This window comes from Sparus aurata, chromosome 17, assembly GCF_900880675.1.
Source record: "Sparus aurata chromosome 17, fSpaAur1.1, whole genome shotgun sequence".
In the NCBI taxonomy this organism is placed as follows: Eukaryota; Metazoa; Chordata; class Actinopteri; order Spariformes; family Sparidae; genus Sparus; species Sparus aurata.
The window spans coordinates 24,947,351-24,959,453 of NC_044203.1; the positions used below are offsets into that span (position 1 = coordinate 24,947,351).

At 45.8% G+C, this 12,103-nt stretch overlaps 1 protein-coding gene across 2 annotated transcripts in view; it reads left to right on the forward strand.

Moving 5' to 3' along the window:
• Window positions 1–12,103, forward strand: part of LOC115566855 (nectin-2) — an 85,081-nt gene that overhangs the window by 44,606 nt on the left and 28,372 nt on the right. The window contains exon 7 of one of the 2 annotated variants that reach the window (XM_030392884.1): window positions 825–6,076. The exons of the other annotated variant lie outside the window; for it this stretch is intronic. Within the exon in view, the coding sequence (XP_030248744.1) occupies window positions 825–1,411 (587 nt within the window). The 3' untranslated portion in view covers window positions 1,412–6,076. Of the gene's footprint in view, window positions 1–824; window positions 6,077–12,103 lie in introns of those variants that run through there. 2 annotated transcript variants of the gene reach the window in all.

Consider the following 12,103-nt stretch of genomic DNA (forward strand, 5'->3'; position numbering starts at 1 on the left):
CTTCTTGTCGTCTGTGTGTGTAATGTGGCGGACGTGACTGAACCGGCAGTGCCGCAGTAAAAATGGACACTCATGTCGGACCGACGGGTGCTCCAGCAGTGCAGAGATGGGTGCCAATCTGTCCCCCTGCTCTACGTTCATGGCTTCCAGGAAGAGTTGTCATTCCGCTGTGTCACTTTGTCACTCACTCACTCCGCGCCCCTCTCCTCCTCTTCCTCCTCCTCCTCCTCCTCTTCATCTAATTTCCACCCTCCACTCCTCCATCCATCATTAATCCACCTCCTCTGCATGGCCTCCACCTGCTCTGCCCTGCACAAGCCATATCCTGCTCCGTTTAAAAAAAAAAAAGTGTGTGTGTGGTTTGCATTCCCACCCCTCCCTGCCTTGCCTTGTGATTTGTGGTAGGCCTTGGACAGACCCTGGTCATTGAAGGGCAACATCGGGAGGGGGGGGACTTGTGGCTGCGACGTTGTTGTGACGTGGCTGTGGGAATGGGGACAGGAGCAGCTCTGAGGGAGAGGAAGAAATGTCAGTGTAGGAAGAGGCTCGGCACACACACGGACACACACACTTGACTGTACTGACACCTCAGCACTCTTACACACTTCACTGAATACAGTTCAGACCAGCTCCACTGACATCATCCAACTCCTACCTTTCTTTCTGTGTTCCTCTCCTTTTTCCTCTCTTACTCTCCATTTTTATGCTGTCCCTGTTTCCCCCCATGCCCTTTTTCCATGTTTCACACTGTTCTCTTGATTCCTTTTCTCAACCATATTCCTTTCTTCCTTTTTCTCCCTCCCTGCCTCTCCTCCCCCCTACAGAGCCCTCAGTGAACCCATCCAATGCCGGCGTGGTGGCGGGAGCTGTGATTGGCTCCCTGCTGGCTCTCCTTTTGGTTGCTGCTCTCGTCGCCGTGCTCATCACCCGCAGCCGCAGGCAGCAGCAGGGTTACCGTGCCAACGGCGGCAGCGACATGAAGACGCGCATATTTGGCGGCGGCAAGAAGGCCAGCAAGAATGGCACGGGCGGAGGAGCGGGGAGTGGCGGCGTGGGGGGCGGTAACAACAACGGACCCATCTACGTTTACAATGAGAGCTCGTCGCATCAGGGCCTCGGAGAGAAAAACAACCACCACCAGCCCCTCACCATGGGAGGCCGGCCTGAAGTTGTTGCCACTACACCCACCGCCCAGGATATCCTGCTGAGCAATGAATTAGATGACGCGGAACGGAGGAAGTTTGACGAGCTTGAGGCGGAGGAGAGGTATGACCACTTCTCTGGAGGAGCCCCCATCCTTCAGCTTCGCCCACCTCACGACCAGGACGATATTATTGGCGACTATCTGGATGACGACATGGAGTCCCAGCGTGATGGCTCGGTCATCTCGCGGACTGCTGTCTACGTATAGAGGAGATAAAGAGGAAAAGGAGGAAGAGAAAAAAATGGAGGGATGGAGGATTTCCTCCTGGGATTTTGTGGCTCCAGGGGTCTCTCCTCCTGTCTGATAGAGCAGAGAAAATAATACCACTTTTATTTTTGAAATTGATTTTAAATATATATTAATCACAGTGCAGCCCCCAGAATGGACTGAAAGAACAGGAGGGTGTGGTATTCAGAAAAAATCTGGTCCCTAAGAACTGAAAATCAAACAGAGGAAAGAAACAACCTGTCTCCCGCTGCTTCTGCACATGCTACCGCTATCACTGGGACCTTGACAAGGACTCTTGACAGACAGACTAAAAGAGAGAAACTATGTAGTGTGGAAGTAATGGAATCATGATACAAGCTTGGCTATAGAGAAAGCAACTCACTTGCATATTCACTCTTATCTTCACCAAAACAGTAGAAGTGTAAGGGGTTGTCAACCACTTACGCGTTGCCTGCTATTCTCAGTCCTCCTGTGGGAAACCTTTTGTTTTGGTAAAGCGATGTGCTCTGACAGCTGGTGGGTAGTTAGTAGCTAGTGATGGGCTGGGAGGGAAACATTTGAAGGAGTAGACGGTAAACATCAGGTGATTTCAAGAAAAGAACAATGTATTTGCTCTCGTCTGCTGGTTTTCATTTCTGCTCTCTCTGCCTTTCTCGCAAACTTAGAAAAAACAAAACATTTCTGCAAACTAACAGCGACTGTAGACACTCTTGATTTTATACAATTTAAAGGAACATGGGGTCCTTGTGTGCTGCACAAACACACAGAGCAGCGGAATTACACAGAGTAAGTTTGCGGCGAGTTTGAAATTCAAGTTCATGACAAAGTATTCACATGCAAACGTTCGTACTGTGCCTGGAGGTAAGGAGACGGTAAACAAGAGATGAGGGAATGAGGTGTAGCCGATCTGACAGGGTCAAGGGATGGAGAGAGGGATGCAGGAGGACGAGAGAGGAGCACGTCTCTTCTTTTCTCTTCCTCCTCATGCGCGTCTCCTCAGAGCGCTCCTGACAGGAGGAGCTTGATTGGTAATGAGCCGTGAAGTCGCTCGCTTAGCCGGGACCAACAGATTGCCACCACTTATCGTTTATGACGTGGCAGTTCCCCCCCACCAACCCCCCTCACCTCTATCTCTCCATCACCCTTCCGTCTCTCCCTCTCTCTCTCTCCCTTCATCCCTCACTCCCAGTGTTTATGGGGAGTTTATGATTTATCCAGGGCAGAGTCGAGGTCAGGGCCACAGAGAGCAGGGGAGTATTTTACTGCTCCTGATGTGTCAAACGCCCCACTTACTCTATTCCAGCTCGGCCCGCCATGACATGCCAGGACTGACTAATCCACCTGGAGTGGCCACGTTCCCTCCACTGCACGGACGCAGCAGCTTCCTCCTTTTCTTTAACAAATAGCTGGATGTAACAGAGCCCCACCTCTAAAGAACGGCCGCGTTAGGTTAGATAGATTTTCAATGAGATCATCCAATATTGCTCTCCATTAAGTGGGCGTTGTTAAATGTAGTGAATTGATCGGGAGACATAAAAGGTTTTTGTTCACAGCGACGCTATGGGAGTCATATTGACTAACAGGCAACAAGCAGTGAAATGGCCCTTTATGATGCGGCTTCAGGGCTGATTGTCTCCTGACTGTTAATTTATCCTTCTAACGAGCCACCGGAGGCCTGCTCAGGCAAACATTACTCGTGGGTACTGTACGCTGCTGTCTGCGAGGCTCATAGTGTGTATCGTCTTGTATATCTACGTAGCCACTGGAAGACTGTGATGGACAATCTTGGAGAGAAGCGCTCCTGAAGCTCCTCTAATCATGCTTTTCCTGACCTCCTAATGAACTCCCCTTTGACCCGCCGGGAATATTCTCGATGACTGTACTAGCCTCTTGTAAGGCCCAGCTAAGATCTGGGTTGCAGTTCGCTGCAGGTCATGAGGTGAAATGCAGGGTGACCCACTGCCAAGGGCGAGGAAGACTCTGTGCCCGCCCGCATCGCTAATCAAAGCTGCTTTTAACCTGCAACTATAGATGCGAGAAACATACAGCGCAGGCATCTGTTCAGGGGGGAGGCAGTTTTTGTTTGCGAAAGTGATAGCTGTTAACCTTCAGAGAGGGCGGAGAGAAAACAGGAGCGAGACTCAGGAGGCAGACGACAAAAACGGAGACGGCTTTTAGTGTTCGAGCACCGTCTAGCATATTGTAAGCCAGTGTGTTCAATAGGATTATCGTTTAATGGCCTTAGCTTATACATAAATGCAAACTCCTGTCAACCTAGGGTACAGTACATTTACTGAACACAACCGATTTGTCACGACCACTCAAAATAAAAAATGTATTACTTATTTTTGCACTTGTGTGTGTCACCGCTACGGAGAGAAATACAAGTGTAATACTTGGTGTACGGGGTGAAAATAGCGAAAAGGGACAAAACTGTTTGTATGTACATTTTGGTGTGAGGTATCTGTGTACTATATATGTAAGCATCTTTATTTTTCTTGTGAAAATGTCGATATTTATGAAAATTGTAAATATCAGATCGATGGAGCCAGTGTTGCCAGTGTTGTGGAAGTAAAAGCGGAAGGCGTTCTGGGGTCGGCCAAGTTCAAATGTCTCAGAGGGCATTCAGAATGTAATTTTTAATCCAATGAATACCTCAGTGGTTTGGGTGTTACAACACGCCGAACTGGCTGAGCTGAGTTTACCTAAAGCCTAAGAGTCGATTTGTATTGGAGGGAGAAAATTATATATACTTGTATAATTTGTCTTTTTGTTGAAGTTCGCATTGCCTGCATTTCCACATAATAAGCACACTACATTCCTTTGCACAATTGGCTTCTCCTCCTCTTTGACAGACACCCTGCACAATGCAAAAATACCCACAGTACTCATAATTTATCAGGTAGACCGTAACCACACAAGCGACGGCTTGTGTTACGTCTGACTCAGCTCTGTGCGTGTGTGCGTGTGTGTGTGTGTGCGTGCGTGTGTGTGTGTGCGTGCGTGCGTGCGTGTGTGCGTGCGTGTGTGTGTGGAGTTGAGTCGGTATGTATTTTCGTGATGCTCAGGGGCTTTGGGACATCTCTCACTGCCATGGGGACCGTAACCTGAGTAGCCACCCTTTGTCACCACGGAGAAACTAGCAAACTGAAGACATTATTGTGCATTTGGAAGACACATTTGCGCACACACACACACACACACACACACACACACACACACACACACACACACACACAGTACATATACATGCGCCAAATGCAGAGAAACATTCGCCCACACACAAACACCCCTCAGTCACTCTCATTATGCTCACTCCCACAGCCAAACTGTGCAGAAGGCACCTCATACCTGACAGCCCTGCCATCGCCTGACATGAGCCCACACAAACGCGCTCGCATAGCTGCACACAAACACACAGACACGCACACACACACAAACACAAACACACACGCTTCTTCGTCTTCTTCTTTCCCTGCTTCTTGCTCAGTGGCTCTGTCAGGACATATACCGTGTCCTGTTACTGTGGGAAGAGCCGCGGCATGATGTGTCCCCTGCTCCACTGCTTTCTATTCCCCAAATAGTCCGACCCGTTCCCGAATCAATGACCACGTAGAACAGAGAACATACACGTTCAGGGACACACACCTTTCACCCACAGCGTCAGAGAAACAGGCTTTTTAGGAAACTGTTTGTCCACATCGCTTTTGTTCCTATACTGGAAATATAGCTTTCATAAAAATGCCACTGTCCTGACCTTCCTCCCCCTCTCGGATCCCCATTTGAATGCTTTTAGGGAGTCACAACTTTCTTCTCCTCTCCAAAATGTTGTTTTTCGCCTTCTCTCACTTCAGCCACCTCCGCTACCGCCACTGCCTTCACACACACAGACACAGACACACACACACACACACACACAAACACACCGTTGCCACCCACCTCAAGTAAGGCTTGTCAGACAAAATGCTTTTAGAGATATCCACGATCCTGGCCCCGGGTCTAGCACAAGGTTAGACGGTGAAAATACCCAATATTTTTCTTCCAAAAAGCCGCATACTGTTGCTACTTGTTCGGCTCCAAACATCTGATGACTAATCAAAGCCTTAACATCTCCCATCTCACTCGCTAAAAGAGGAAAAAAAAAAAAAAGCGAAACCCTTCCTGTGTATATAGTATAAATATATAAATATGTAGCAGAGAAAAAGAATTACTAATTTATGGTGTCACGTTTGTGTATTTCTCAGTGACAGCAAGCATGAAGGATTTATTTTCTCCTATTACGGTTTCTCCTCTCTTTCTGTTATTTTGCAGTGCTTTATAATTTATGTTTTCTGAGTGCTTTATTCTTGACTGCTGCGCTGTGATTGCTGCCAAAACTGGCAAATGTGCTTCTTCTATACAAATGAACCGTACACACAACAAAAGTCTTACCCCCAAAATGTGCTTTTTATTATCAACTGCTCTGTGTAAAAGTTGTTTTTTGCTTTTTGTATTTTTTAAGTTTAAAATTTCTTTTTGGTCTTCTTGAGAAACAAACAAACAAAAAAAAAACTGAATTAGAATTGTTGTCACCATTTTTGTCGTGTCTTTCTATATTTTTTCGTATTTGGTTGCTATTAAAGATCTCTTGATTTTTGAAATGTTCCCGTTGTGTTGCTGCGTGTGTCGTCTGTTCCTCCTTTTCTTCTTCCCTCTGTCTCTTTAACACTTGTGGTTGCCCAGGATGACTGAGGAGCCAGATTGAATAGAAGTGGCAGTCATTGATTCCCACTGATTAGATTTATAGATTAATTGATCTGGATATGAAGTGGCCTCTCTGTCTCTTGTCACCCATCCTTCACACTCCAGACACCCCCGCCCCCTCTGTTTGTTTGTTCTTTTTTCACTCTCATTTCCTGGTCTGTCTGTTTGTCTCATTTCAGTTTTGATAAATCCGTGTGTGTGCGTGTGTCAACAGAGGTGTGATAACAGCCCTTTAGGAAACTGAGCACAGGAACAGGAGAAGCCATTTTGTGGCTTGCAATTGCACTCAGGCTCCACCTCCTCCCAGTCAGATTTCTGCTTGTGTCCGGGTTTGCTGCCTCGGTAACAGGTATGTAGACGGCTGGAGTTGTTACAGGGCTACTCAGGATTTACACCTGTGCGTGCAGGTAATGAAGAGTGATGAAACGAAGCATACTAATTTCAAGATGCGGATATGTAATCATTATATTCAAAGGGGCCCCACCACCTCTTGGACAAATATTGTAAACACACGAACAGAAAAGTGTAGTGTTGAGGAATGTGGTGCTGTAGCTTCAGTGGTTTTCCTGGAGGGAGGCAGTTTGTGTTTTCAGTTGGGGAATGTGCAGGCCAAGCTGAAACTCTGTGAATGGAGCGCCTCTCAAAGGCTGCATTGTTTGAACTCTGACTAAACCAAACTGGTTTGGTCAATTTTTAACAGAAGGGCATGTAGAGGGTTGTGTGTGTATATATGTGTGTGTGTGAACAGGTTTATGCATGCTCATGCTTGCATGTGCACCTGCCTTATTTGGTTTGTGTACAAGTACCTCCTTTGTGTCCCCACCGAAACGATACAATCAGGCTCTGCTGCTAACATCCCCGCAGTGGTGACAGTTGGTTTATGGCGGTTATGGCAGCATATCCTCGATGTTTGCCTGGTGCTTTGATGCCGACATGTATCTGTGTGTCATCTTGGCTCCTTGTCACAGTTCATTTTTGTTGCAGGCTTCTTCTGTCAATGCACAGCTATTTACTGTGAGTCCAGCCCACCATCTGGCCTCTCTAATTGCTTTGGATTTGAGGCTGGCGAGATAGAGAGCACTTACACAGAGAGAGAGAGAGAGACACTCACACACTCACACACACACACAAACGCACACCCCCTCGCAGACAGACACGAACACACTTGACTCCTTTGGTTTTCTAGTTGAATGTAAAAAGACTCGAGCACAGCAGAAAGGCTTTTAAGCTGCATCTAGCAAGAACAGCTCCTGCAACACTTGCATTTTTGTCACTGAAATAATGATGCACCTCCATGTGAAAGCGGTGACCCCGTAATGCAGAACCTGGCCTCTTTGAGCTCCGAGCAAATAACCTGGATCTGAAGCCAAAGCGACAGCAGCTACGCCAAGCACCACCACCCACCACTGTGTTCAACATTAGCTTACAGTGATGAGACATGGTGTGGTGCCCCTGGGCAATCCGGCTAGCTGGTAGTGGCCCTGTTTATACCAAGTTGTGTATGTGTGTAGGTGCATATTAGACAGCGAGCGAGCATGTGAGTGTGCTCTTTGTTCATGCAGCGTGCCAAAGAAGTATGCTCGTGTGTTTAGGCACCCGTCGAGAGCTCTGTTGGGTTGCAGACCGATCAGATTTCAGCAGGATGTTTGTGTGTGAACGTGTTTATGAACTGAGTGTTATCAGATTGTTTGGTATGTCTGGTGTGTGTGAGCATAAACGTGACAAGCGTGGATGTGTGCGCACTGTTTCAAGCATGCATGTTTGTATATGGCTGTATATTTAACATCCAGATCTGGCAGCTACAGCCGCTGTGTGTGTGTGTGTGTGTGTGTGTGTGTGTGTGTGTGTGTGTGTGTGTGTGTGTGTGTGTGTGTGTGTGTGTGTGTGTGTGTGTGTGTGTGTGTGTGTGTGTGAGCACACAGACCCACTTTGGGCTCTCTCTGCTGATAACCGCAAACACAATGCTCCTCATTTAACCTCTCACCCGCCAGCTCCAGACCTGACTAATAAATCCCAGAGTGAGTGATGAATGGCCAGGACTGCTGCATTGATGTCTGAGTGACGGATGTGGTGAACTGAGGCGTCACAGGGATTAAAACAACTGTCTACCTCTGACCTCAATTATGAAAGAAGCTTCCCGCATATTTTTATTGGCTTTGAAGCGACTGGGCTTTTCAGTTTTTTTTGTGCCCGTGGTGAATCCAAGCTGCATCCTTTAAACTGGCTCATTTGTTAACTGACAGTGATGTCTTTCTCATTATTTTGTCGCTGTACTCCAGCACATTGGCTTTGACTCATAGCTCTCTGAATAAATAGTCCTTCACTTTCAGGACAGTAAACCTAAGCACGGAGACGAGGTAATTAAGAAGTTTTTAGGCCAAACAGTGAATTGATCTTTGCTGGCTAAGTCTGTCGTCTGACCTCAGTCCAAGCACATGTTTCATTTGTGGAAGGCCAGAGAAAAGCAAGAAGTGTTCTTCACTGCAGCCCAGTCCAAACAGTACATCACAGGAGGAGATATGTTTTTGGTAATGCCTGTGAATTTACATGACTTTTTCACAGTTTGAGATAAAGATGAAAAGGACAGTTTGTTCTATGTAATGAGTTTTATGGTGTATAATCAGTGCCCGCATGCTACATAGACAGAAAGAGCTGAGATCTCCTCCTCCAAAATCAATTCTTCAGGCGAAACCAATGATGTAATTGGTGTTAAGGAAGAACTACATGTTATTTCACTTTGAATTTAGCCTCCGGGCAGCCAGGGGCCATGCTGCTGCTCATAAACAAAACTTGTTCTCCTGCTTGTAAACTAGCTACATTGCCAAGAGCGAAATTGGCGTCCCACAACATGAGGACGGGAGGTTATGAACGAGCACACCTTCTTGTGTGCAGTGCATCCTGGTACATTAAGGGGCTTCCGGTAAGAACTTCTCGGCCAGTATAGCACGCGCACTGAAGAATTTATTGACTAAATTTACTATCAACACTGATTGGCTATCTACATAAAATGTGGAAATGTTCCCCTGTAACGTGTCCATTTGCTGTCTTTCTACAACCATGTTAGGAGCTGTGCAAGGCTGCACTTTGTCTTAGCAGTGCATATAGCTGAAGGCTAATGTCAGCATGCTCATATGTTCACAGTGACAATGCTAACATGCAGGTGTTTAGCCGGAATAAATTTCACCATGTTATCTATCTTAGTTTACCATATTAGCATGCTAACATTTGCTAAAGAGCAAGTAAAGCTGATTGAGAAAAGGTATTTGATTAAATATTAAACAATTAACAAACTGGTATTATTGGATTTTAGCCATTTAGTAGCCTGAATATGGGTTAGATTTTGTTGGGCCACTTGTTAAATAGTGACAGCTCTACTATTGAAATTAAGTCATTATTTCGTGTTATTTACTTTATCAATAAAGTTGTTTGTTGTTTACTGTATCTTAAAGTCAGTGGTCAAAGCAATGAACAAACATCCACCATATTTCATAGATTGTTAATAATGATTCACTTTAATTGATTGTTGTAATTGTTCAGGCAGCCGACTATCAATTTTAGTTAATTGCTCAAAAGTTTGCATCCTTACTACATGTTATACCCTAACTATTAAATAAATGCAAAAGAGACAAAAAACTATATATAATATTACAATTCACTGTTGAGACATTTCACAGCTAGGAGAAAACTCAAGGGATTAATGAAAAAAAACTAATGGGAATCGTCCTCTGCAGACCATAAATGTGTACGAAAGTTTTCGTTGCAAACCATCTAATATTTGTTGAGAGATCTCAGGCGAGACTGGCAGGCAGAGTAATCTTTGCAGTACCTGTATTCCTCATCTAGTGTGGATATAAACACCCTCAAGTTGTGAATGTGACTCTTGTACTTAAACATTGTGTCACTGTCCTTATCTTTTACGGTCTATGGTCCCAATTCTTTGTGACTGTGCTGTATTTCACCAACCCATTTACCTTCTTCACTGTTGATATTGCTCACTTTCACACTCTGCTATTTTATTGAAATGAAATTTAAATCAATATTTGTTTAAAATCTCTGGTGTGGAGTTCTTAATTTCACACTGTCTGAGCCGGTTTATGGCAAATTGGGGCTTGCTGACAACTTGAGAGTCGGTATGAAGCAGACCAATTTGGTTTCCTGATTGTTGTTGGTTGTGAAGGTTAAATTAGGTCGTTTCCGTAGCACAGGATATAGTGCCCGAGGTAGTTCTGTTTGTTTTGTTAAAAGGAGATAATGTCTGCTCTAATCCTGTCTCCTTTTTAGTTTGGTAACTTCTATAGAGTTTGTTTGTGTTGGAAGCTGGGAAGACAGCAGCTTCAGGCAACAATACTCATCTGCTGTTTACTCTGAAAACAGGAATTAGCTTATTACGATGTTAATATGTTAATGAAATGCAGATGAAAATAATAGTTCCTCCTCCAACTTATTATAACATGAAAAATGCTGTATCAAAGAATTGCGACTGACAACATCAATTTAAACCAAAATCCTGTTGGAGTAATGAGCACATTTTTAAACGAGAGAGTGTTGTTGTCATGTCCAGCAAGGTGAACACAGAGTGCAGAGGAAGTCACATTTGTAAGAAATCACAGGAAATTGGAAAATGTATCACTCCTCTTCCGATAACATCTGATCCTCTGGCTTCTGGTCATACAGCCGTGTACAGATGTGTGTCTGCCGCACGTACACTCATTCTTATAAATACACACCCCGGCAGACAGACAGGAGGAAGTGGATGCTCCTGTTTCCCCTGGAGGCCGCTGGGCGTTCACTCTTCCTGTCCCGTGCTGACAGGGCTGGAGGTAGCTGTGCGGTTGCGGCGCATTGTTGGGCGGATGAGGCACGTCTCCCTGGGGGTAGCACATGCTCGGCCAACTGCTGGGAGGGCAGAGAAGGGCATGGGGAGACAGAGAGAGAGAGCAAGAGAGGTTATGTGGAGCGAAGGCAGTGAGGGTGTGATGGTGTGAGCAGAGCAGAGGGCTTAGATCTGAGGTCTCGTGTATTGGCAAAAACTACAGAGAGCCAGCCGCCGTATGAATTTAACAGTGACTAATGCAAGATTGAATAAAGGGGGAGGAAAGGGAAGAAAGAGGGAGAGGAGGAGTCAAGGCGGACAGAGGGACCAAAAGGGCAATAAGTAGAACAGAGAAAAGGGAGGAGAGGCCTGATTAAAGATGGAGTGGAGACGGCTGAGTGAAGGGAGGAGGACGATGAGGGCTGAGTTGTTGCAGCTGTGTTGATTTAGCCTCTTGCAGATCTGTGTGTGTGTGTGTGTGTGTGTGTGTGTGTGTGTGTGTGTGTGTGTGTGTGTGTGTGTGTGTGTGTGTGTGTGTGTGTGTGTGTGTGTGTGTGTGTGTGTGTGTGTTGTGTGTGTGTGTGTGTGTGTGTGTAAGGGGGAGTGCGAGCGAGAGAGAGAGATGGGAAAAGAAGCTTTGACGTCCTCACAACGCTGCTGACCTCGACGCACCTGCACAAACACCCACCCTCTCCAGATGAAAGATACAGCATGCGTGTTTGTGAGTTAAATAAGACCTAAAAGGTCTTCATGCTGTGACTTACCTGGAACAAATCCTATTCTCGGAAAAAAAACCAAAGAACATTATGTGAATGCGTTATGACCACCAGGGAGTGTAGCTTTGAGCTAAGTGTGTGTGTGTGTGCGTGTATGTGCGTGACTCTGTGGATATGAATAAAAGAGATTTATATCAGGGAAAGAATGGTTTGTTGCTGCTCCTAAGAATAGATTCTGTGACGGAAATGATTTTGATGCTGTATGCAAGCCTGTGTGTGTGTGTGTGTGTGTGTGTGTGTGTGTGTGTGCGCGTGTGTCTCATTTTGTGTATTTGCCCCGGAGTGCTTTGCAGATCAAATGCACTTGCTGTTTAATTCACCGTCTCAACAGGCAGCTCT